Source organism: Triticum dicoccoides, chromosome 4B (assembly GCF_002162155.2).
Source record: "Triticum dicoccoides isolate Atlit2015 ecotype Zavitan chromosome 4B, WEW_v2.0, whole genome shotgun sequence".
Lineage (NCBI taxonomy): Eukaryota > Viridiplantae > Streptophyta > Magnoliopsida > Poales > Poaceae > Triticum > Triticum dicoccoides.
Genome location: NC_041387.1, coordinates 389,004,486 through 389,030,344, shown reverse-complemented (window position 1 = coordinate 389,030,344; position 25,859 = coordinate 389,004,486). Strand labels below are relative to the sequence as shown.

The window sequence follows — 25,859 nt, the reverse complement described above, 5'->3', positions numbered from 1 at the left end:
ATCAGATGGGTATTTCAAGACCAATATTTTTTGTCAAGCCGGGGCATTGGAAGCTGAATCAGATGGATTATTCTTCACAGTATTTTTTTCTGTGGGAAGCTAATGTCAGCAAATTGACTATGGAGACTGGCCTATTAACCCGGACTTTTCAGAAGAAGTGCCTGGACTTTTTGCGTTGGCAAAGTTTAAATATATCTACTAAATAAGATTTGCTATGAGATCATGGACATGTATCAAGAAGGAAATGACAAAGACTTAAGGACGATGAGGTGTCGGTTCAGAAGAACTTTTAAACCCGGGCACAACCTGTCAAATTTGTTCTTGTTTTATTTTGCAGGATCAGTTTAACATGGATAAATCCAAATTAAACTGGGGGCTAATGTCGGGGATATACCCCGCGGTGTAACTCGGCCTGATGTATGACCCGGCTGGGTCTTGGCGACTCACTGGTGACCCGCCCTGACCTGGCGACTCACGGGTAACCCACCCAAACATTGCGACTCATTAGTGACCCGGCGGGCGGGTTAGACAGACGACAAGACCCAACGGCCCATAAGGTGGCTCGTGGGAAGGACAACTCACATTATAGTGGGACGGTTTGAGAAGGAAGGCATAAGGAATAATTCCCTTACAAGGGAGGCAAGACTAGGATTCCACTTGTAATAGAATAGTCATAATCTTACCGGAACTCCACAAGTAACCCACCCCTCCAACTTATATAAGGTGGGGCAGGACACCCGAAGAGGGACAAGTTAAGACAGACAAGTCAATAGCTCTCGAGATAGAGGTAGCGAAAGAGCGCCCTTGTAATCGTGAGTGTCATCATCATCACCAATATCAATAAAGCAGGATGTAGGCTTTTACCTCCACCGTGAGGGGCCGAACCTGGGTAAAACCTCGCGTCTCTCGACCTGACCAACCCCGTTCAAGCTACTACCTAGTTGCGATGGCCTCACGACTAAGTCCTCACACTAGGACATCCGCCGTGACACCACAACACTGCTTATTGGGGGTTTTCTATTGCAGACGCTTTCTCTGACAACACTATGGGCGATGAACTCAAACAACCCCACACGGTTTCTAGAAAGTAGGCGTGTTGGATCAATTAACAATCACACACGACTTCCGTCAGAGAACTGTTTGCGTTAGTCCACCTTGCACAGACATTTCCACATAAAAATTGTGTGTGATATACATACGAACGGAAACGTTTTTCTGGGATTCACTGTGTGGGATGTACATACGAACGGAAACGATTGGTCTCTGATGCCTCGCCCGATCGCACACGAGCTCATTTTGCCCCGCATGTGTGACCGGAGGGCCTATCCCCGACGGTTTTTGGGTCATGTGGGAAGGACCCCCTATCGCACACCTGATGAAGCAACGGTTTAAAACTGCGTCGCGGAAAGGGGATAAAAACCGTTTGTATAGGACGTCTCTGCACCAGTGATGATATGCTTCTTAACATGAGCATGTTATTGCCCTTATAGATTTTGAGCAGTTCTTCCATCTCGAGTGCATGCAATCAAGATATCCGAGCAAACCTAGCCACCATCTTGCTTCAGACATTGCCAAGACCCTCTCGGTGTCTGCGATAGCCGGTTCTCTCAAGTACTAAGGCCCCAACACCTCAACAATCTCAGTAACAAATCTGACCATAACGTCTTTGCATGTGCTCTCAAATATCCAGAGATACTCGTCCCACGAATCTGCGGTTGTGCCATATGTAACCATCTGCAATGCAGCCGTGCATTTTTGGTATCCAGAGAATTCAATCCTTCCTACGACATCCATCTTCAAGATGAAGTAGTCATCGTAAGACCGAACATCATTGTAGACCAAAGGCGAAAGTATCGGTGAAAATTGTCCGTGAATAGGGCATTGGGGACAAAGTAGTCGTCCATCAGCGTCAAATGTCCCTGTGCCCTGTTCCGATTCAGCACTCGACGTGAACCCTTAAAATTGAGAACATTCAGCACTCGACGTGATCCCTTAAAATTGAGAACATGCTTTTCCGCACGCTCGGGTCTTTGTAGACACCCTTTAAAATTTAACTTTTTTTTGAGACACCTTTAGAATTTAACTTTGCCCTAGCCTAGTAAGTATGCACGTACAACGCACGTCTCAATCGTAAAACAGGTGAGATTCACATAGTATAAAATACAAATAAATGTTGCAATTTTTTTAATCAAATCAATACACAATGTTTGATGTCACTCAAATTCTGTTTTCAAAAGTGAGACAACATTGTAGTTATGTAGCTGCATAGAGTAATCGCAGGAAAAATATTCTTACTTAAATAAAATCAGGAATTATTATTTATTAGTGTAGTAATATAGGCCTGATCCAAGAGAGTGGCGTTTTGGCACATGGGAGCACGCAATTTTGTTTTTAAAAATATGTTTTAAACCTATTTTGAAATGTCAAAATAATTCAAACAAAAACTTGGCGCATACATCTTGATATTGTACATGCTCACAAAGTCGTTCGGCGAAAAACTAACAACTTGTGTGTCTTGTGTGAAAAAGACAAAATTCGGTGTTAAAAAATCTTTTCACAAAATATCCTTTTGTCTTTTCACACAAGCCACAAAAATTATCGATTTTCTCCAAAACTTGACGTGCACACATATAATGTCGAGATGTATGCGCAAAATTTTTGTTTGTAATTTTTTCAACTTTGAAATATTTTTTTCGCGTGCAGGATCGCGCGCTCCCGGGAACACCAACAGATTTCCGTGTGGTGCAGTCTTGTCTTCGAGTGTTTCCAGGAAAAAGAAGTATAAACTGCCTTACGGTGCAATTGCTTTGTTCAAGATGCTTACCTCTTGACTATTGTTTTATTCTACGAATGCCAATTCTACATCTGCATAGCAAAATATATATATTAGTACTAATTTTGGTTATGTGGACTACCAAAATTATATATTAGTACTAATTCGGATTAGCATTATATAGCTTCTTATTATGGATAATAGAAAATACAGATGATATGTGGCTACATCAACTTATATATGTGCAGAAATAGATGATTATGTATAAAAGGGCTAAAAGATACTTGAAATCCATAATCATCACGATACAAAGTATTTATCCGGTTTCGGATAAAAGGGCTAAAAGAAATCCAATAATCATCACGATACAAAGTATTTTTCCGGTTTCAAATAAAAGGGCTAAAAGTAATCTAATAATCATCACGATACAAAGTATTTATCCGGTTTCACAAATGCTTACGTGTTGGTAACCTGATTAACTTACAAAGCTATATCATAGTCTGTACGTACAGAAGCTGAAATGGGAACGGATAAAATAAAGATGGAAGGAAAAGAATTCAGGCTTTCAGGCAGGTCAGCTTCTAAATCACAAAAACATGATGAAACCTCAAATAAGACTTCAAGCAATGATGTAGGGGGAACCACACCATCATGTTTATACCACACATTCCTGACACGCTCCAGTGTTTCGGACCCATATTTCATCCCAAGTGTTTTTTCACAGTACAGTAATTACTGACTCCCACCTTCAGATCCATATTGCACAATTAGAACTGAGTGATCAAGAGACGTTGGGTGTGGTAAAACTATGGAAGTCAAGTACAAGGTGTGGTAAAATTAAACTCCCTCCCTAAAAGCAATACAAGTCCAAAGGAGTGATCTTCATGGAAACAGATACTTGCATCTTCACTTCTTCGGTATCACTCTTGATCTAGTTTTGTTATATCACAAGTGAAAGCAAACACATCATCCCTTAAAAAAATGAACTTAATAAAAAAAATACTAACTGGTGAAAATTAGTGTGAATGTAAACATTAGATGTTCTTACCTTGTATTGTTGCAGGAACAGGGGCATCAGAGTGCTGAGCCCACTTATGAGAACACCACACCATATCAGAATTTTGAAGGGCATGTTCAAAGCAAAAGCAGTTCCAATTACTGAAACGAATAAGCAACCACCGAAGCTGGTTAAATAAAACTACAACTTTACCTGACAGTTTCCCTATCACAAACTAATATTTCAAATTATATTTGCTTTATAGTATCACAACATCTGCAATATCACGAAACGGCTAAATTACTGAATCCAGGTAGCTCGGTAATTCAGTTTAAAATGCAATCTATGTGGCAGAAGGTCAAGTGTACACATTTTATTACCTTCAGGAATGTCGCATGCAAATCCTATACACATCAGTACATTAGCGCGCATGCAAGAACTATCTTGTCGGAGGAAAGAGTGGACCTAACTGATAACCCTGAAATTAGCTTCCTGCCATGGTGATATATTTTCTTTCCTTTTTCGAAACCAATCAAGAACTATGAAGCACATGTGCCATACCTCAGGAATAACAATCTGATCAAAATCTATGCTGTCAATAAGAGAGGTCCCCGGTCCATTTGAGAGATTGTTCTGCCCGGCTCTAGTCGTAAATTGCTGCTGCAACAAGCATTGCCTTGGGCAACTCATCCTCTCCCAAGGATACCCCTCTCAAGCCAGTGAGCTGCAAACACAAATATACAACGCCACGAACGCCTGTGAAGGGTGAGAGCAGCGTCCACGAATGTCGTATTCTCGGTGGAAGTCGGATGTGTGAGAGCCGACCGGCTGCGTACAGTGGGTGTGAATCAGGATTCAGTGCGTCGCGCGGTTTCTCGGCAGCTGCCAGATCCGACGATACCGCCCGCTGCTCAGCGCCGTCCTCTGCCGTGCGCTTTGGCGGCGCCTTCTGGGGCACCAGCCGTTGGCGCAGCGCGCTCGCCCTCGTGACGACGGCCATGGCTTCGTTGGAGTCGCTCTCGGCCATGGCCCGCACTGCAGGAGCAACCCCGTCCGGGTGCAGCTTTGCCTTGGCATCTCTAACCGTGGCGACCGCGGCTCTCGTCGGCGGCCAAGGCCGTCCACGTCAGGCGCATGGCGGCGTTAGTGAAGAACGACACGGCCCGGACCTTATCTCCCGCCGTCACACATGGCGCGGCGACACTCCCTGGCCGCAGCGCTTGGCCAGGCGCACGGCAGCGACAGCTGATGCGGCCCCTCCCTCCAGCAGCGCACGGCGCGGACGCGTTTGACAGCGGCTTCGTCTAGGATGACACCGTAGGAGCGGACAAAGCTGCCAGGTCGGGGACACTGGTGGGAATGCCGCAGGAGGCGCCATGGTCGCAGGAGAGATTGAGCGGCGGCGACGGCTGTGGCCTGCGAGCTCGACGCAGCGGGAGGGGCAGCGGCGCTCGGAGAACAAGTGGGTTTCGAGGGCAGCGGGTGGCGGCCGTTGCGGAGCCGGCGGCGGGGGAGGATATGTGCGATGCAGAGCGGAAGTCATGGAGGGATTAGCGGAGAGATGGATTAGTGGATTAGCGGACGCGGTTGGCAGAGTTTTCGTCCGCCCCGCAAATCGCTAAATGTACTTTTGGTCAGGGTTAATTATCATTTCAACGGTTAGATCTAAATAAGTGGATTTAATCCTGAGGCTCTAATTACTTTGGGTTGTTGTGTGTACATTAGACGAGGTACACTCAGAAAAGATAATGTTTGCTTGTTTAATAGTAGTATAGAAGTATAGATATAGATTTACACGCAGCGAACAATCTGAGATTGCTAGATTTTGCGGAAAAGACCGTGTTGCTAAACTAGGCCTGGGCCAAGGAGAAACCGCGGTGCAATCACACTCAAGTGGGCCACACACACCATCGGCGGCCGAAGGGGCCTATCCGCAAAAAGCCGCGCCCATGGTGCGGTGGGGGTGCGCGGTGCGCCTCCCCCCGGCAACTGGTGGGCGTCGTCCTCCTCTTGTGCGCACCAGGTTCCTCCTCCTCTCTCTCTCTCCTCCATTCCCGCACCCTCCGTCGCGACACATCGCCCCAGCCAGAATTCCCCCTTGCTGTCATCTCCTCCCCCAAAAGCCGCACCGATCCAGCAGCTTCCTCACAACCCAACCCAGGTACGGACGCGCCGCCTCTCCCCAATTCCTGAATTCCCCCTCCTCTCTCCAGGTCCAATCCACGCCGTCTGGCTTGCCCGTCGCTTCCCAGCTCGTCGTGTCGGCGTGATCGGCTCCGCGGAGGCGAATCGGACCGATGGGACATGAGCGGAGGAGAGCGCGCGGGGGGGCGGGGGGCAGGCACACTGGGTTTCTCTAGGGTTCTGATCGCGACATGCTTTGCGGGTGCGGGGGTTCTAGGTGAGAGTTTTGCGAGGAGCAGTGGTGACACACGTGCTCGTGAATTGTGGGAGTACGTGATGTTGCCGGTACGGAAAATGATTGGGGATTTGGTGGGGCTGGGAGCTGGGAGCTGTTATGGGAGAATTAGGTGCCCTTGTGATTGTCCTGCCCCCTCTGCCAACAGTTGCCTGTCCCCTGGGGTTTAATTCAGATCCTCATGTATGGGCTTAGACAGCGCCTGTCATCCTGCGAGTTAATAGTACATAGTACCACATGCGTACCAAGATGTGTTTCCTTGTTTGACTATATATATATGGTGTCATACATAGATTGCACAGTGAATAGAAAGCTGCCATTTTCTGTTGAAAAAGGGCATTTGTGTTGTATTATGAAGCTTCAGAGTGTGAATAAAAGTTGTCGTATCGATGGTAGGAAGATGGTCGTTGCCCCACATCAGGACATACGTATGGTAGCGTGTTCTCTAGAGGATCCTGCATGCGTGTGTCTATGCAGAAACATGACGCGGTTTCTAGCTTCAAAGGAAGTATTGACTTTACACTTGAGAGCTGGTAAAAAAAAAGCGCTCCTTTGAGATTGCAATATGGTTTAATCTGCTTCTGTTCTATTACTCTTTTTTTGAAGCATCACAATGCTAATACTAATTGAGGGCCTAGTATTCTTTCTCATCATTTATCTTGTGATACAAGATATGATCTGCCATTGGAGTAGACAAAAATATGGCTTAGACAAGAAGGAGAAGGACAATTGATATATTAATAATTTAATATGTTGCTGGCCACACAACTTTATGACTCTTGCTAACACGTTTCATGATGTTGCCGTTTCTTTGTTTTTTTGCTCGTGAGATCCTAATCAGACTAGTTAGATTGTTACTTACTCATGGTTAATTTCAGGATGCAGAAATGCATGCTTGATATATTAGCTACAGTTGCTTATGTTTATGATGGTTACAATTCGTACGGTGTAATAGTTTCCCTTTATTAACTCTTCATTTCTTAACCTGTGGTAGATTAATGGATTAACATTTGTGCTAAGGTTATTCTGTAGGAACATATCAAAATCAATTTATGGGAAAGACGCAACGCTTGTCCACAATTCTTGATGAGGAGGTGTGATCTGAGACAGTCTCACAACAGCAGGGTTTCTGGAGGAATGTCATCCTCTTTACCTATTCTGCCAAATTCTCTGAAAGAAACCTTCCATGGGCCTTACAATCCGCAGCTCACTCCGATGCAAAGGCAACTGACGAGTGATCTTGTGCCCTTACATCAGAGTGCACTTCCGTCTGCTACTTTGCACCCAAGAGCTGGGGCTATGAGATCATCATATGCAGCCTCATTAGGATACTCACCTAATCCTCTTGATTCTGCGCTTAACCATGAGAGGCAGTCTATGGTTGCTCCTTTTGCTCCTCAGCCATCAAATATTGAAGTATTTCAGACCTTATCTAATAATATCCCTGGAGGACACACTGAGGCAACTTGGTTCCCAGGTTCGGCTGATGGTTTATCAGATTACAGGGATAACATCCCTGCTTCTGGTAGTCAGATCCAGAATGGCGGTCCTGCTGTGACATCTGATGTGGTTGCTAAACAAAATGAATGGTGGGCAGAGATAATGAATGATGATTGGAGAGATATTCTAGATGCAACGGCTGCTGATCCCCAGTCAAAGGTATGCAAATAAAACAGCATAAAGAGTCATTGTAGTAGCTCTGTCTTGGGTTCTGATAGTTTAGAAGTAATCTGTAATTTATTTGTTAATTTCACGTAAGTTCTTTGCCAGTGCACATACTGGTATTATGATATCATTTTTGTGTGGCCAACCTAGATACCTTAATGTATGTCAATTTTAAAGTTAAGAGGAAGTTTTGACTTACTGTATACTTCTCGGGCCATACTTCCATTTACAAATTGGGCCATACTTCTTGGGCCTCTTTAAACAGTGTAGGTAACTATCCCTTCCTCTTATTAGAAGTTTAAAACTGATGTGTAGTAGGTTTTGTTAGAGTGATGGTTAGGGCACCAGTAAATGATTTCTTGTTTGCATTGTTTAAAGAGGGTCGTTATTAGATTGACTACCAGAGCTTACATTAGAATCTTGTAATGAATGTTCATGACTTGATATGAGTGTCTCTCTCCGCAAATTCTTCTAAGGGATATATGCTGCTTCTTCTCTAATTCTCGTTGGCACAAAATAGAAATATGCGGTCCACTTAATTTTAAGGTGGAGGTCTCTTAACTTGTTGGAGTTGTAGTTTCTAGAGTGATATTTGTTTCTCACTGTGATGCTTTTGGTAAGCCCATTCGATGTGTTTCTTTTATGACCAAATGTTTGTTGTCACCTTTGTTGTAATCCATGGTTCAGCCTTCCAATTCGGCTGCATCACAGCCTGCTGTCAACCAGCCAGCTTCATCTCATGGTGGAGAGATTTGCAATGTAGCTAGTCCTCCCAATAGCAACTCTGCAGCCAAACAACGGATGAGGTGGACTCCAGAACTCCATGAATGCTTCGTAGACTCTGTAAATAAGCTTGGTGGTAGTGAAAGTATGTCTGCAGTGCCATTGATTCCCAAAAGTGCATTTTAGATATGAATCATGTTCTAATGCTTGTAATTTTTGTCTTGTCCTTCAGAAGCTACTCCCAAGGGTGTGCTGAAGCTTATGAAAGTTGACGGTTTGACAATATATCATGTGAAAAGCCATCTGCAGGTTTGCCATTAGCTTTCTAAATTCTAGTTCTAAACAATAGTGTTGCCCACAAGAGATTTGAGTTCTCACTTACCTTTTCTGGTTTGTGTTGCAGAAGTACCGAACAGCTCGCTATAAGCCAGACCTAACGGAAGGTTTGTCTGGATTAGATTTTTTTGCATGTATTTTGTATAGATCTTCCCTGCACAGGTGCATAGTTGATATTATTATTCATGACCCATGATGCGATGCTATTGAGTTGAGTACATTTTTATGATAATGGTTAGGGCTGATGCTTTTTTTATGGACGCCGATAAGTGCCACACGTGTGGGCGTTAGGGAGACTGTCCACACATTTTGTGTGGTGTATAAGAGGAACAGCCCACACACCTACGTGTGGGCAAAACAAGTAATGCCCACACACCTCTTTTTTTCCTCCCGATCCCTCTCACACGCGTGCGTGTGGGCGAAGTAGATAACGCCCACACGCCCCGCATGTCAGGCCTCGTACCTCGTGGTCCCGCACGCCACGCGTGACAGTCACCGCGCGCCCGCAGTTGCCATGGTCCAGACCCTCGTCCATGTTCGTTTAACTGCAGTTGCCATGTCGCTGAACTACGGTTGCCATGTCGGACAACTGCAGTTGCCATGGTTGCTCAACTGCAGTTGCCATGTATGGTCTGGTCTACTGTAAGTTGTCATGATTTCAAAACTTTAGGAGTTGCCACATACTAACACTAGGCAGTTGAGAGAGTTGCCATGTGCTCACAAGCATGCTAGGGCGTTGCCATGTAAAAAGGAAGAGTTGCCATCTGCTTACGTGCACGTTAAGGCAGTTGCCATGTACCATGCAAAAACACATGGCAACTCGGTAAAGAGAGAGTTGCCATCTGCTTACATGCACACTAGGCAGTTGCCGCGTACCCTGCAAAACAGATGGCAACTCGGATAAAAAGAGAGTTGTCACCTGCTTATAAAGCACACTAGGGCAGTTGCCATGTGCGCTGCAAAACATATGGCAACTAGCAGCTTGGGTGTGGGAGAGGAGACGGGCGTGTGGGCGAGATGGCAAATGCCCACACACTAGCCCTTGTGCGTGCATGGAAAGTGGCGTGTGGGCGAACTGCTGAACGCCCACACACCAGCCCCTCCCGTGTGGTGAAACGGCCGTGTGGGCGACCGGGTGAACGCCCACACACCAGGCCAGTCCTACGTGGTACTGAAAACATGCCAAGATTCGTGCGCTCACGAACGGACGCGGATCCACGCGTGTGGGCGAGATGCAAACGCCCACACGTGTGGGCGTTAACATTTCCGTTTTTTATATATATGTAAATCTTCTCAGGACGCGATATTATTTTGGTAAGGTTCCATTATTGCATAGAATTCATGCATCTACATTGTGTTTGGTATAATTGGTAACATAACATAACCATTCCATACCAAATTATCAGGTACAGCAGAAAAAAGGACTACCACCGAAGAGTTGACTCTAGACCTGAAATCGTGAGTTGGATAATTTTTTACTTATTATCTATTATTCTGTTCAATTGTACTCTAGCATGATACCCATCTCTCATGATGCTTATTGGTAGCTGGTTACTGTGCAATGTGACATCCATCAACTATTAAGGCTAAAACCAATACTTAAGTTGTAGTTAAGATGGTGGTTTAGTTTGTAAAACTGAATTCCAACTAATGCTCAGTAATTACATTGAGAAAACTGATGCTGATATAAGTTTGTGATTCAACTGCATTTTAATGGGGATTAGAAAAGATAGCTTCAATGTAGGCAATTGCCCAAAATGGATTTTCTTCCATATATACATCCTGGTATTCGCCTTCTGATCAAAATCATAAATAAAAAGATAATTAACATGGGATATAACCCAGGAAAACTTTGAAGGAACTTACATGCCCACCATTAAATGTCATGTGGTGGGCCTTGGAGGAAACACAAAGCCCCAACTAAGTACATTACCCTCATCAAGGACATGTACGATAATGTTGTGACAAGTGTTCGAACAAGTGATGGCGACACTGATGACTTCCTGATTAATAGGATTGCAGCAAGGGTCAGCTTTGAGCCCTTATCTTTTTTGCTTTGGTGACGGATGAGGTCACAAGGGGTATACAAGGAGATATCCCATGGTGTATGCTCTTTGCTGATGATGTGGTGCTAGTCAATGATAGTTGGATGGGGGTTAATAGAAAGTTAGAGCTATGGAGTCAAACTTTGGAATCGAAAGGTTTTAGTCTTAGTAGAACTAAAACTGAGTACATGAGGTGCGGTTTCAGTACTGCTAAGCACTAGGAGGAGGTTAGCCTTGATGGGCAGGTGGTACCTCAGAAGGACACCTTTCGATATTTGGGGTCAATGCAATGCTGCAAAAAGGATGGTGATATCAATGAAGATGTGAGCCATCGAATCAAAGCCGGATGGATGAAGTGGCGCCAAGCTTCAGGCGTTCTCTATGACAAGAGAGTACCACAAAAGCTAAAAGGCAGGTTCTGTAGGACGGCGATTCGACTCGCAATGTTGTATGGTGCTGGGTGTTGGCCTACTAAAAGGCGACATGTGCGACAGTTAGGTGTAGCGGAGATGCGCATGTTGAAATGGATGTGTGATCACCCAAGAAAGGATTGGGTCTGGAATGATGATATACAATGATGATATACAGGAGAGAGTTGGGGTAGCACCGATTGAAGAGAAGCTTGTCCAACATCGTTTGAGATGGTTTGGGCATATACAGCAGTGGCCTCCAGAAGCTCCAGTGCATAGTGGATGGTTGAAGCGTGCCGATAATGTTAAGAGAGGTCGGGGTAGACCAAACTGGACATGGGAAGAGTCCATAAAGAGAGATCTGAAGGACTGGTATGTCACGAAATGACTAGCCATGGACAGGGGTGCGTGGAACCATGAGTTAGTTTTGTTGTTGTCGTCGTCGTTGTCGTTGTCATTCATCGCATAGTTGGCACGTTCAGTTATGATATCAAGACAGCTCTATTAAACTTGGTCCTGTCAAATCAATTTAGTGGCTTGGAACTTTTTCTCAATTATGTGAGATTTTGGAAGTGCAAGTAGTAGTAGAACCTAATATTATTTTGCTTCCCATGAAGCTGTTTTGCCTCTTAATGGGAAGGGGAATGATTTATGTTTTGACAATACAGGATTCTACTACTTGCAGTTTTAACATCTGACATATTTCAAAAAATGTTTTATTAGCCCTTCAGCCTCTTCAGAAGCGAAACCAGTAATTTTATTTTGCTGCACTAAGTTTCATGTAGCTAGATTGATTTTGGAATTCTGTGCACCAGTTATGAGCAGATTGATATTCTTATAGGTGAATTAGCATAAATATCAGATGGTGGGATGCAAATTCCTTTGTTTTTCTTGTGTTACCTTTGGTCTTGATGTTTTCAGTGTCTCTTAACAAGAGGTTGGGTACATTTCGCAAACACTTAGCTGACTGGAAAGATATAACGCGTTTTCCGGAGCTTATGTCTAGGTTACTAGCACTGTCAAGATTCCTGGTTACTCAACCAACTTCCTCAGGTGTTATTACTTGAGGAAGATGCTATTCTTTTGATAGTTATGTTGACGTGTGTCTATGCACACACATTTTATTGGCACTGGAGCGTTACATTTTCTGTCTGTTCTAAATCCATGCTGTACAGACCTAGCAAGCACTGCGAATTGCCTTGCAGTTAATCCATTTGTTTTGAAACAGTTGTTATTTGTAGCTATGATATAAACAATATGCTCACAGTTATGTTCTTTGATGTCGAGCTCACAATTAAGAAGTGTTGTTGTTTGTGCTCCCAAGTCTTGGTCATGCTGTAAATGTGGATCTCTCAAATCCTCCCTCTGTTATGAGAGTTTGATGAGTCCTGTTGAACCCAATTTATATTCACTTCCTGTTGGGCCAGGAAAAACTATTTTTGAGGATTCATTGTGAGACAGTGCATTCTCTTGCTTTGTCAGCCATGATTAACACTATACATGTTATTTTTCTTATACAGGAGCATGGATCTTACTGAAGCGCTGCGTCTTCAGATGGAAGTTCAGAAACGTCTTCATGAACAACTTGAGGTACTAGTCCAAAAGAACATAGACTGGTTCTTAATTTAGGTGATGTCTAGGTGACCGAATAAAAAAAGTTGCATGCGAAACATAATAGACTTCAAATGTGAGGAAACATTGTTCTTTTTGCACACCTATAAATCAAATTTTGACTGCAGTGATACTCTACAAAAGAAACATCCACGTAATTGCATTGGTCTTTACATGATATAGGCCCGGCTCAGTCAGACTATTACCATGATGAAACACACATAGTCTGAACTTGATTCCATGTTTCTATGACAGACCCAGAGAAAGTTGCAATTGCGAATTGAAGAACAAGGGAAGTATCTTCAGATGATGTTTGAAAAGCAGTCTAAATCCAATACGGAGAAGGTGCAGGATCTATCCTCGGGAGCTACAACAACCCTATCATCTGAACCAAGCCATCCTGCAACCAGAAATAGGGGTGATGATGCAGCTGATGACCTAAATAGAACAGGAGAGAACCCCGTGAGTGCCGAAATAGGAGAAACTTTGATGCATGCAGGTGGCAACCAGGAGATGGCAGAAAGCGAGTCTTCTGAGCCCCTTGCAAATACTAATGATGGTTCCAAGGCCCCGCAAGAGAAGCGCCGAAGGGTGCATGATAGTTAACCATCAGTTTGGTAATTCAGATGATAGCAGTTCAGTCAACATATAATAGGTAAAAAATGGTTCCATCCCTGCGTCGATGCTGATCTGCAAGTCTATTGAGCCTAGCCACCTTAATTATCTAAATGGAATCTTTTGGTGGCCGCTTGTATAAACTGCTAGCATAGCAATAAATCAAATTATCTCCTGACGCATGGTAATTGGTAAATAAGTATGCCTTGTGGTCTAGCTATCCTTCTAGATATATAGTTGTTATTTGAGGTTTCAAGCGGCAGAAGACTGAACTGCTAGAAAGCTAGTCTTTGTCTTGATGCTCAAGATATTGAAATACCTGACCCCGTTTTGGTTTGGGTGTTGCAATTTTTAGAGTTAGCTACGTATTGGCTGAACTCATGATGATTACAAAGTTTTGTGTTATAAGATGGTAACTTGGGTCCACTTCTCTGAGATATGTACTGCTTGAAGATCCTTCATCTTTATTTGTTCTGCCATGTTGTAGCAGAAAACCCCTGTAAAAGAAAACGGCTGATATTCGTGTACCTACTTAGGATCGTCCGTAAAACTTAGGCTTGTTTCTCAGATTACACGAGTATTTGGCCGGTTTTCGATACACACCTCCTCCCATAGTTTTTCTCCCACGTATTCCTTCCTCTCTTCCGATCCACCAAATGAGTACGAGCGCACACTCAGCCAGGACGGCTGGAGGCACACAGGAAGATGCAACAGCGATCTCCGGCGCGTGCGCCCTGCGCCGCTGGAGCTCTCCACGTCCAGCTGGTTGAGTCGGCGACTAGTTGTGATCAAAGTCAGACGAGGCGGCCATTGAAGGCGCAAGGACTAGGTGGCGCTCAACCTGGTGGATCTCGGACCCCAACTCCTGACAGGGTCCTTGCGCCTGACCGCGTAGCAGGAGACGCGGGGCTGGCCGTCCGCCGGTTCTTGAGGCCCCGCTGGGCGCGGCAGCAAGAACGAGCGTGAGGCAGATGCCTCTCTCTCTGCGACGAGCGAGGGCTATCAGCAACCTGTATCCAAACGACCTGTAAAGTAAACACCTATAAAATACTCCCCGCGTCTCATAATATAAAATGTTTTTTGACATTAGTGTAGTGCCGAAAAACGTCTTATGTTATGAAACAAAAGAAGTACTTGTTGCTTAGGGCATCTCCAACGATGCCTTCCGCGTCCGTTCGAGGACAGCTTGACCATTCCACGGACACGGATGCCGAAGGCTGTCATCCGCTGCCCGCATACATCCGGCCTCCTTTTTTTTATGGTCCGCATATTCAAATAGCTGCGTACGCAGAGTTCAGGCGTTCAAATAGTCGCGTACATAGAGTACAAATGTTCAAATAGCCGCATGCAACACTAGTTCAAATTTTAAAATTTGCAAATTTTACATTCCAACATTGTTGTCCCCTTAAATAGCCCATTGATGCCCAAACAGATCTTCCTTCAACTACTCGTGAGTTGATTGATGCCGAATTTGTTGATGCATTTGAATAAACTCTTCAAATGTGGCCAGATTCTGGTTTGGAAGTTCGATAAGATCGTATGTTCTCAAATTATAGAGCCGCGGTAGCATCCTCACCCTCATGTTGTGCATGATTACACAACATGACATTACCTCCCACAAGGTATCTGGATCCCATTGTTTAGCAGGTCCACGAACAATTGCAAACGGGCCTGCAGAACTCCAAATGCCCTCTCGACATCCTTTCAAGCCGCTTCTTGTCTTTGGGCAAGGTGAGACTTTTTCTAGCCAACTGGGTTAGAGATGGTGCTGACAAAGGTGGCCCACGGAGGATAGATACCGTCAACCAGATAGTAGCCCATGTTGTCCTCGTGTCCATTGACAATATAGAGGCAAGTAGGAGTTTTTCCTTCAGCCAGCCTCTCAAACGGTGATCGCTGCAGCACATTGATGTCATTGTGAGACCCAGGCATGCCAAAGAAAGCGCGCCAAGTGCAAAAATCATGTGATGCAACTGGTTCAAGAATGATGGTGGGCTTCTTAGTATGACCCTGATATTGTCCTTGTAAAGCCTACAGGCAGTTCTTCCATTTTCAATGCATGCAATCAAGAGATCCAAGCAAACCTGGCCAACCCCTTGCTTCTGAGATTGCCAAGAGCGTCTCAGTGTTTGCCATAATTGGTTCTCTTAGGTAATGAGGTCCGAACACCTCGATCATGGCAGTTGCAAACCTGACCATGGCATTTCCGCATGTGCTCTTGAAAATCCGTAGATACTCGTCCCACGAATTAGCGGTCGTGCCATATGCAAGCATCCGTAGTGCGGCCGTACACTTCTGGTAACCAGAGAAGTCAATCATTCCCACAACGTCCTTCTTCAAGATGAAGTAGGACCGTACGCCATAGTACAAATGATCGAAAACAGTCTTGCGCATTCGAAAACACCGACAAAATTGTCAGCGAGGAGTGCATTTGGGGCAAAGTAGTCGGCCATCAGCGTCAGATGGTCGCGCGCCTTGTTGCAGTTGAGCACTCGGTGACCCTTGATCAAGCCCTTGAGAACGGAGAACATGCTCCACCACACGCTCTATGTCTTCAAGGACCGCCTGCATTATCGTCCTCTCATCCGAGTAGTCCTCGTCGGACGACTTAACATAGTGCGCGGAATTCATTGCTAGAAAGAAGGGGAGACTTTTTTAGCTCCAACAACTCATTGAACAATTGCCGATCATGGTTAGTATAGCAGTAACGGATGGTACCTGACGGGGCGGTCGGAAGACAGTGGTTGAACGGCGATAGAGGAGAAGCGGGGTGAAGCCCAGTTGGAATGCTGGAGGTGACCGAGATGTATTGTTCTGGCAGGGGTATAGCGTGACAGCCGGGGTGATGGACCGGCGGCGAAGGCAATAGAAAAATAAGGAAGGAGAGAAAATGGGGAGGATGATGGCGCGGGGTCTGAAATTTTTTTGGGTGAACCAGGGTATCAGAGTCCTGCGTGCCTATTGTCCGAATTCCCGTAAAGCTACCTATATTTGTCTCCCTATATTTGTCTCTAGTTTACGAGATCTGCGTGTCTATTGTCCGGATTACGGTAAAGCTCCTTATACTTGTCTCTAATTTACGGGATCCGCCTTGAGGATGCCCTGCCGGGCTCCCAATCGGGCCTTTGGGTGTCAGTGCGTAACATGTCCGCCAGATCACCGACTACTTTATTTTCAAATACCGTATTGCGTACATGTAAATATTTCGGCAGCAAGTCTCGGGATCTCAGCAACATTAGCACATCGTGTACCAACGTCCAAACCTGCAAGTTCAGGGTCTCGACTACATGGAAGAAAGGACATGAATGAACAAACTGAGAGGCCCATCGTACTCTTCTTGAACGAGAGTTACCAGTTGAGAACACACCCATTTCACATTTCCGTGACGCAAGAAAATATCCACCGAGCTGTCAACCTTGTTAGTTGGGACCGACAAGTTTCTGACAAACCAAATATATTTCCCATCCACATAACTTTGATAAACAATCAATGTGCAGTAACTAAGAACAAAGAATTTGGGTCAAAAATTTAACGAAGAAAAGAATCAGCCTGCATCAATGACGTGTAAGGCACCAATTTTCAATTAAAGGTGCCACAACGCATCACCAACAAACAATCCTGTCCCGTAATCTAGATGACGAGAGTGACACTCCCTTTTACCTGAAGCCTCACCACTACACATCACCATTGCCTACCGCATTATCCTTCTGACTTAAGACTAATTTCTCTAACTGCAGAAAAACTACCCATCAAGCTCACTAATTCAATGAACAGATGGTGTTGGATCTACCCTGTCAAAATTGATGGCTAATGACTGCTTTCCTGGTCTTTTTCACTCCCAAGTGCTTGTCCTCTTGGTATATAGTACAGCAGTAGACGAAAACAATCTACCGTCAGTCAAATCTTCTGGTTTCCAGGTTCAAAGTATGCTATGGACTTACATTGCACTCGTCCATGAATCGCTCATCTCGTGCCAGAAACCTCTTCCAGTACTTCCTGTAATTTGGTATACCCAATTCAAGCCAAGGTTTCATATTACCATTGTAATGCAACGATGCAGAAGTTCGGATCACTTTTTCTTCAATTCCGTACTGATAGCCAAGCCCAGATAAAGTCAACCTCTCATCAAGAGGATATACAAGATTCTGGAAGGAAAGCAAGCTTATAGGTAAAGCTGCAGCTCGTAGTGAGGCCTCATCGTCATTGTTCCGGAACTGTAATAGAATAAGAGTAGAAGTGCTAAATAAGCTAATCACTTCATGCAAGATGGGCCCAAATCATGCATTTTTCAAATAGACTGAAAGTAAAGAGTTTAAGATAGCATCACAATTGCTCACTATATCAAGTACGGATGATGATAGCTGGAAATATTGGAACAAAACAAAATACAATGCATGCTTTAGAACTTGAAATAAAAGCATGCTGACAACAGACCAACCTTTTCCAGGAGTTGCAGGTAATTCTCTGTAACATTATACTCTCTCCATTTTTCCAAATTAATGACATTCAACCCAGACATCCATGCACATGACTGGGGATCGTACATTGCCTCGCCGAGAAGGTTTCTTAGTTGGCCCAGTCTCAGGCCACAAAACTTGACTGCGGCATTTACCTTATCTCCCATATCAAGATTCCACAAGAAAGAGAGATCACGTTGAACAATGACATCATCATCCAACACAATCACCTTCTTTAAATCTTTAAATATTTCCGGAATAAAGAAATGTGAGTGACTAAACACTGATAAATACTCCATTCTAGATTTCTCGGTAGGTCGCTCAAAGCTACTGATGAAAACACGGAATTCCTCAGGCATATACAACTGCTGCATGCTGAAATCTGGCAAATTCTCCAAAATAATATGCTCGTAGTTAATGACATTGACAGCTGATTCTCTGTAGGCATTTCTTGAAAACCAATGCTTCATTGCATAGAAATTTTGAGCATCGGTTAGTACATGAAAGACTACATTCCTGGTCTCCTGCAAAACACCAAAAGGAACATCAGCAATGCCAAACCCAGAAGATGTTCAATCAGCAAAAGAGTATAAGTTGCCTGCATACCTCAGAACTACTAACAGATGAGTTGATGACAACGGAAGCGGCAAGCACATTTTTAGATAATATAACGTAGTGCCTATGATCTGGAACATTAAACTTATGGACAGGAGAGTCATCTGAATCCAATGTAGTTGATTTAAAATATTCTACTGTCAACCTCATATTAAGACAGTGATGACTTTTGGGCATCGTGTGAACACCAAGGTTGTATAAGTAGGCACTCTGCTTCATATGAAAATGAGCTTCATCGTCCGTCATATGAAGTATCTGGCGAAGCTTTTTGTCAACATTGTTACAATCCACAGTGCATGATTTGGCTCTTGCTATTGCACGGTCCATCCTCTCTATCTTCTTTTTTATGCTGAAAGCGCAGGTCAAGTGTCATTCAGTAACAAACAATTAAATGCAGTCATGACTGATAGTACTTTCCCAGTCAACCATACCGGATACAAATTCAATATGAACACTAAGAAAAAATATACATGTAAGATGTAACAAAGCATTTCAACCCCATGCAATGCATAAATGATCTGTTGTCATAATTTCAACATACAAGATGGAACCATGAAATGCTAAACGGGTCAAGAAGAATAACAAGCATGCCGAATAAATACTCACAAGGATGGTAGATCAGCATCAACAATGGATTCACTTAGAACCCTCTCATGTTCTTGGATATTCTGCTTCAATTCACGAGTCAGTGCCTCCTTTCCTTTAAGTTTGGCAATGCTCGGGTAGTAAGATCGAGCCACAAATAGCTGATCTTTTAGTTTTTTTACAATGGCATCTTTCATAACTTCTTTGTGTTCAATGGACCAGAGACAGTAACTCCCGAATTCAAGTTGACAAGCCTTAGCCTTCTCCAATTCATCAGCACTTGGGACCCTGGGACGTCTCATGTTGTCACTGAAATCCTGGCATCAATATATTCTCCAAACCATCAGTACTTCTCTTAAAAGAGTAACAAAATTACAGCTTGGGCTCAAGTAAGAAAAAGTAAGTATATATTAATGGGAAAATGAAGTTATGCTTCAGAAGGTAAAGCATGACTTATGTACAAAGAGAAACAGCAAAATAAGAGCCATCATACTTTTCTGGGTGGAACTGGAACTGGTACTGGCTTCACTTGTTCAATTTTTGGTGGGGGGAGAACTGCATACAGTGCCAATTAGTGGGTCAGCGTAACCAACTGAAACATGAGTACATCATGAGAAGAGAATCGGGTAGAGAAGACACACTACAAACGCATACATTGCTTGACCTTAGAAGAAAAAGTATGGTTAATTATCATCACATCCTAGATAAACACACCAGCATTTGTTCAGAGTTACGTATTAATAGTTTATTTTAAGATATAGTGGCAAAAAGGCGTGCACTGGAAACAAGTAACAGCGAAGATGGTGAGGTGCTGAAGCAAATTGAGTAAAAGGCCAACTATTTTTCAGTGTCCAGGTAACTGGTTTCCTACAACATTATAATATTTTTCCTGAAACATTTCGAAATGATGTATATCTAAAAGTTCGCTTACATGAATGGAATTTGGTGCATAATTGATTATGGCATTCTCATATATTCAATTAAACTTTATGTAACAGTGTTGCAGACACTACTAACCTTTAACTTTATGTTCAGTATCAATTTGGTGATGCAAGTCTATATTGCCCTTGGAATTCTTTCCGTGCACATCCTGAAGAAAAAGGAGTAAAGGATAACACATCAATGATTCAAATTATCCAAAGCTGTAACGGAAAACACTAGTAATCTATGCAAAAATAATAACAGAATGTATTAACTGATTCTACAACATATACTTTTCACAGCCTTCATAGTTCATAATCATGAAGAAAGAGACTAGGGTGGAGAGATTAAATATACTACTTCTTTGATATATCACTTTGTTTGGCATCCCTATGGGATGGTTTGTAGCTGTTTGAATTGCTGGCTTGAATTATTTCTGTATGCGTTTTCCATATTGTCCTATTCGGTCGAAGAGAGGTGGCACAGAAGAAGACAATGGTGAGGAGTGCACCATGTTTCTTTAAGCTGACCAAAAAAAAAACACTGTTCAACTCAATTTGGTCTGCTTCAAGTAACCCCATATACTTCATGATACAGTCGGTCAATAAAATTTTCTTTGATTTTTTTTATGTAAGAGCTTATGCACAATTTCCTTTTAGCATAGGCCTAGACTAGATGGTATTTGGAAAAAATGCCTACTCCTGCTGGTAAGTCTGAAACATGCTGATAGACAATACGAGGAAGAGTGGCAGAAATGACTAATGTGAGAGTAGAGCAAGCATGGCCTGTTAATTTTAAACGAACTTGTGGGCTCATGTTTTGGCCTACTGAACAAAAGTCAGGACCAAAGTTCTGAACTGCTATTTTTCATGCTAGTGAACATCAAAGATTATGGGGTACTGTATCTTTTAGTAACAAGGCATGCTAGTAGGCATCACTAGTGTTATTAAGTTTCATGACATTAAAAGCGGAGAACAAACAGGGGCTAAAACCAAACACTAGAAGTGTCGAACAAAATACACATAGCTTTCCGTGGAATGATCTAGATGCGGTTATATGAGTTCATCAATGTCAGTACATAAGAAAAATGCAAAGCCACTAACCTGAGTAACCTCTGTCTCTGCGTTCACATCTCTACCACCCTGCCGCGGCACTTGATGTACAATCCTGTCTCTTTCTACCACTAAGCGATCGAATGAAGGCAAAGTAACCTCCTAAATCCAGCACAAATGAACACGTGGTAGCAGGAATCAGTCATACTATCCCAACACATCACCATTTTCATAAAAAGCAATCCATGAAAACTTGGACAAACGTCCGCATATATAATTTTAATTTTTGTTAGAAAAAAGAGAAAGTTACCTGTTGGGGGCGCTCATCCGTCACGTACACTGCAGCAAACAACCAAACCAATCAGAAAATCGGCTCAAGTAAGAAGGACAAAAACACCAGAATCCAGCACTAAACGACAATTAACGAAACAACAGATCCGCCGGGAATGGCGCGGATCCGATCGAGTAAGCCGCGGCGCCACCCGCATTACCGAAATCCGGGTAGGGGACAAGAGGGACGTGAAGAACTCACCGGCGGGGAAGCGGTTGAAAAGGAAGGCGATCGGTACGAGCAGCGAGCATAAGACGAGCGCCAGCACCGCCAGCCGCGGGCCCCTCCGCCTCTTCGCCGGCGGCGCAGTCGCCTTCATAACCTCCTCCCCCTTCCCAAGACCCTAATCTCCGCCGCCGCCGTCGCCGCCGCGTGGCCCTCTACTGATCATACCACCACCGCCACCGCCGAGACGGGGCAGGGCAGCGGCGCGCAGATGAATGCCTCCCGATTGGGGCAATGGCACGGGGACGCCAGTGACGCCGGGCCCGATCGGTGCGTGGCGATTTGGGAGCCGCGGCGCCGGACGCTCGGATTGGTTAGTGTGCGCGAGAAGACAGGGCAGGGAGCGGAGCACGTCGCGTCGCAGGGAGAAAGAGAAAGAGAAAGAGGATTGTATTGTTTCTTCTTGTTTGGATTTGGGATTTGGAGGACAAGGGGTGTCAAGGAATAATGGCCCTTTTGCCTCGCCTGCTGCGTCTCGTTTTCAACCCTTTCCTTTTATTTGGGGTTTTCTGCCTTGTAGAGGAGAGGTTTTATTTGGAGTTTTAACAAAATTCGATTTTGCTATGCTGTTTATTACTTATTCTGCCCTATATTAATTGACGTCTAGATACATCCAGCTCAGGCTCAATTAATATGGAACGGAGGGAATAAAACTTACCGAATTGTAATGGATATCAGTGGTGCTGCGGACAATCTGCTATGGCAGCTCATCCTTGCAGCACTTCGAATTAGTTCCAGCATCTTTCTTTTATATAGAGAAATTTAAAACTCTTTGGGTGCAGGTCATTTCCGATGAGAGACATGTGACATGGGGAACTCTAGTCGCGCCGCCAGTGACCCCAGATCCCCCATTTTGCCGCTGCCAGAGGGAACAACGACGAAGGCCGTGCGCGCCTAGGGAAGGTGGTGGCGAGGCATTTCTCCTTGTGACGTTAATGCGAGCGCGCCATGGCTGCCTGATGGTGTGGGGCGGGATCATCTCCAGGAGCGACGACCCTTCTCGACCGCAGGGGGTTCTCCTCGTCTCCGGCGTTTCCTCCCACCTCCGAGCTACGGTGACAACTATGGGAGGACGAATTTGAAGGGATTCTGATGGTTCTTTCCCCAGGGTGTTGACATGGTGGTGCGCCAGGCGTGAGAGGCCTCGCAAATGGGCTACTTGTCGGTGCAACTCCAGCCCTGGTGGCCTGGGCATGCCTCCTCCAGCGTCCTTTGTCTGCGTTGTTCTGGCCTTAGTGATATGATAGTTCCGTACCCTTCAGCTTATTTGCCTCATCGGCTCTCTAGCGGCTCCTGCCCCGACAGTTCAAATCTGCATCTCTCTGATTCTTGGCTCTTTGTAGTCACCCGCCACCGTCAGATCCCTTGCGTCGACTTTCACTGCCTTGTTGTCTCTCCCACCCACCACCTCCATGCTTCGTCCTTCTGACAGATCCAAAGCTCGTGTGTCAGCGACTTTCGGTGCCATTATCCGGCGGCGGACACAACTCCCCTTCTTGTATTGACGGCTCTGGCCAACGACTTGACTTCATCGTCTTTATTTCCTTTCGGTGGCTTTGGGATTGCTTAGACTCACGCTAGGGCAAAAAACCCTGCTCCGCTTGCTGATGTTGGCGGCGGTGACACTCACGGGTATCGTTCCCTTCTTGGAGGCGTTGTCATGGCCTTTGTTTGTGCCCCTCTTCGAGCACCGGGGGAAACTCTAGGTCTGATTCTTCGGCCGGACGACGATGATGTCAGGTGTCGTTCCCCTTCTTGAAGGAGTCCCCTTGTTTTCTCACGGCGCCCCCGATGGTGGTCTTGGAGATGTTGGCGTCGCGTTGGTTTAGCCTGCCTCTCACGGTGTGGGCAACCGGGGCGCTTTGTCCGACTTCGCCAGCGCTTCCTCCATGGCTCCCGTCTCCATCTCGGTCGGGTCCTGCACTCGATCTCTAGGCGTTCTTGGTAGGGGTACGTTGATCTAGTCGGGTTGGAGTCGTGTGTGCGCGATGGAGGTGCCTTGTGTTGGTTGTGATGCCGTTGGGTATCCTAAGCTCTGTCTCCTCGCCTTCCATGGCTGGAGGCCGGACTAGAAGGTTTTTGTTGCGTTATATTCTCTATTCGGATCGAGCATCCCTTGTCTCTCTGCTGGGCACCATGCCGACGCTGTTTTGCGTTCGTTCTGTGCGTTGTATCGTAACTTGTACTCATTCTAATTTCTTCTATAGTAACGAAAAGATGCGCAAAATCTGCTTACTCACCAAAAAAAAAGACCAATGAGAAAAGAATTTGAAGATTCATAAAAAGACATAGTTATTACAGCCCTAGTTTTCTTGATTTTTTCTAGAAAAGCAACCAATTATTTTAGTTAGAGCTAGTATCTATTCACAACTGAATGGTCAATTATACATTCTGCAGTACTTAGACGCATTTTTGCACGTTCAAATACAAAGTACTTATTCGGACAAAAGAAATTAATCATCTGCCAGTACACCATATATCAGCAAAAAAAGACTTGGAGTATTGCTACATACAGTACACCTGTATATTGCTACGGAAAAATGGGGTGGATCCAAGAAGGTCGCACGCCTGATGTTACAGTGTGCAGTAGGATGCAAAACGATTTTACCCAAACAACTGTTTTTTTTTTCATGTCAAAAATTCTACATAAGAATGTGATGAGCGATGCAGCGACCACAGAGCGGATGCCACAGGATATCAAGTCGCCCCATGGGCCCACGCATCCAGTGATGCCAATGCAGACACTTCTGTAATCTGCCATTGCACAGAGCTTTACCAACCCGTTCAAATTTGATGACAGTGACGCGCAGCGCGTTCTTCCAATCGGATGCTACCTACAACAACAACAAGAACGTTCACTAGGCCTGACCAGGCAAGGCAATAATTAGTGGCACCGTGTTGTGAGTCATACCCCTTTCCCCCGCTAACCGGAGTGCCTGAACGTGCTCACAAAAGAGGGAAGATTGAAGAAACAGTTGAGTGAAGTCGGAGAAGGTGATGATGATGGTGGAGGATGGATCTCGCCTTCCCTATTCATAAATCTGCCCCTCTTTTTTTCTAAATGCGTGAATATGCTCTGTAGAAGAGGGGGCACCATGTCCACCGCCAACATAAATGGCTCACCTAGATCTATATACTCACCGACACTTCCATGCTTGGATTTCTTTATAGTATGATGTGATGGGGAGGCCAAACTAACATTTCTATATATATATTCTTGAGAATAACATCTCTTTTGCACCTTTTCTTGCATTTGATGCAGGCACTAGGAAAAGCTATAGTAAGAGAGGTTATTGGTGCTTTTGGGAAAAGCACCAAAAATATTGATACGCCCATTTCCACAAGCAATCGTGTGTTGAGGAAGATTGGGGAAGGGATAATGTAGGACAATGCTTATGAAGGGCAGGCATCATCCGGTGCTCCTGTTTTTGGATGTGGGACCTAGGCTAGGCCGTAGAGATTATCCAAAGAAAGATAGGAATGGGGGCGGGCGAGCTTTCTGTTTCGCTGGGCGTCACCGTCTTTGCTAGCCAGCTAGCGTCGGTCCCCTTGGCTTGTGCATCCGGGGAACAGTTTAGAATCGCGACCGGCATTGTGGATTCACTTCTGGTTATGTTTCCCCTCGCTTCAGTAATTCTACTCGAGTGATTTTTGTTGGAAAAAAGGTAAACCCTTCCCCATCGGTCGGCCGATCATTTGGAAAAATTCGCCGCCTTGCGAGCTGTCGGATCAGGCTCAATCTAGTGGCGGAGCGTCATTCTCTATTTCTGCAACATAAGTCGTGTCGTAGAAACATTTGACAACATAAGTCATGTCGCAGAAACATTTGCAACAGAGACCGTGTTGTTGAAATTTTTCGCAGCAGAGATGATGTCTTAGAAATATTCGCAATTTTTTTTGCAAGAAAGGTCAAATTGCAGAAAATTTATGCAACATAGATAATGTTGTAGGAACTGTTGTTGCGGTTGAAGCTCAAGGAAGAGGCGAGAACCATGGACGCCGGTGCTCCTTCAGGGCGAGCGTGTCGGCGTGCTTACCGACGGCGAGCCCCGATGGCTATGGTTGGAGCGTTGTGGGGA

The 25,859-nt window shown here is 44.7% G+C and overlaps 2 protein-coding genes and 1 long non-coding RNA gene across 7 annotated transcripts; 1 reads left to right on the top strand and 2 right to left on the bottom strand.

The window, feature by feature from the left end:
* Nucleotides 1–3,444: 3,444 nt before the first annotated feature.
* On the bottom strand, nt 3,445–5,287 carry LOC119296266. Its single transcript, XR_005145051.1, has 2 exons — nt 3,822–5,287; nt 3,445–3,704 (listed from the first exon to the last, which is right to left on the bottom strand). It is a non-coding gene; the product is annotated as an uncharacterized LOC119296266 (long non-coding RNA).
* Nucleotides 5,288–5,670: 383 nt separating this feature from the next.
* Nucleotides 5,671–14,020, top strand: LOC119296265 (protein PHOSPHATE STARVATION RESPONSE 1-like). Of its 5 annotated transcripts, none has more exons than XM_037574668.1 (8): nt 5,671–5,793; nt 7,222–7,848; nt 8,530–8,722; nt 8,810–8,886; nt 8,981–9,020; nt 10,320–10,371; nt 12,889–12,958; nt 13,235–14,020. In XM_037574668.1, the coding sequence occupies exons 2-8, from the start codon at nt 7,276–7,278 to the stop codon at nt 13,583–13,585; spliced, it is 1,356 nt and encodes a 451-aa protein (XP_037430565.1). In that variant the 5' UTR covers nt 5,671–5,793; nt 7,222–7,275; the 3' UTR covers nt 13,586–14,020. The 5 variants fall into 5 exon arrangements, with proteins under 5 accessions (XP_037430565.1, XP_037430561.1, XP_037430562.1 ...); XM_037574664.1 differs by having other exon boundaries at nt 5,690–5,782; XM_037574665.1 differs by having other exon boundaries at nt 5,693–5,782; nt 8,542–8,722.
* A 3,011-nt stretch (nt 14,021–17,031) lies between these two features.
* LOC119296263 (probable galacturonosyltransferase 7) lies at nt 17,032–22,217 on the bottom strand. The gene is made up of 9 exons (XM_037574663.1): nt 21,757–22,217; nt 21,535–21,563; nt 21,276–21,386; nt 20,269–20,341; nt 19,745–19,806; nt 19,273–19,568; nt 18,658–19,015; nt 18,033–18,575; nt 17,032–17,808 (listed from the first exon to the last, which is right to left on the bottom strand). Exons 1-9 carry the CDS (start codon nt 21,872–21,874, stop codon nt 17,524–17,526), a joined length of 1,875 nt encoding a protein of 624 aa, XP_037430560.1. The 5' UTR covers nt 21,875–22,217; the 3' UTR covers nt 17,032–17,523.
* Between the last annotated feature and the right edge of the window lie 3,642 nt (nt 22,218–25,859).

What these genes read in the sequence shown, in the direction of transcription:
- LOC119296265 (XM_037574664.1), top strand. Translation starts at nt 5,720, where the DNA reads ATGGTGCGGTGGGGGTGCGCGGTGCGCCTCCCCCCGGCAACTGGTGGG. An exon ending in GTGGGCGTCGTCCTCCTCTT is followed by an intron (nt 5,783 to 7,221) that starts GTGCGCACCAGG and finishes GTTATTCTGTAG; the next exon opens with GAACATATCAAAATCAATTT. An exon ending in TTGACTCTAGACCTGAAATC is followed by an intron (nt 10,372 to 12,888) that starts GTGAGTTGGATA and finishes TTTCTTATACAG; the next exon opens with GAGCATGGATCTTACTGAAG.
- LOC119296263 (XM_037574663.1), bottom strand. Translation starts at nt 21,874, where the DNA reads ATGAAGGCGACTGCGCCGCCGGCGAAGAGGCGGAGGGGCCCGCGGCTG. An exon ending in CGGATGAGCGCCCCCAACAG is followed by an intron (nt 21,387 to 21,534) that starts GTAACTTTCTCT and finishes TGCTGGATTTAG; the next exon opens with GAGGTTACTTTGCCTTCATT. An exon ending in GATGCTGATCTACCATCCTT is followed by an intron (nt 19,016 to 19,272) that starts GTGAGTATTTAT and finishes CTGCGCTTTCAG; the next exon opens with CATAAAAAAGAAGATAGAGA.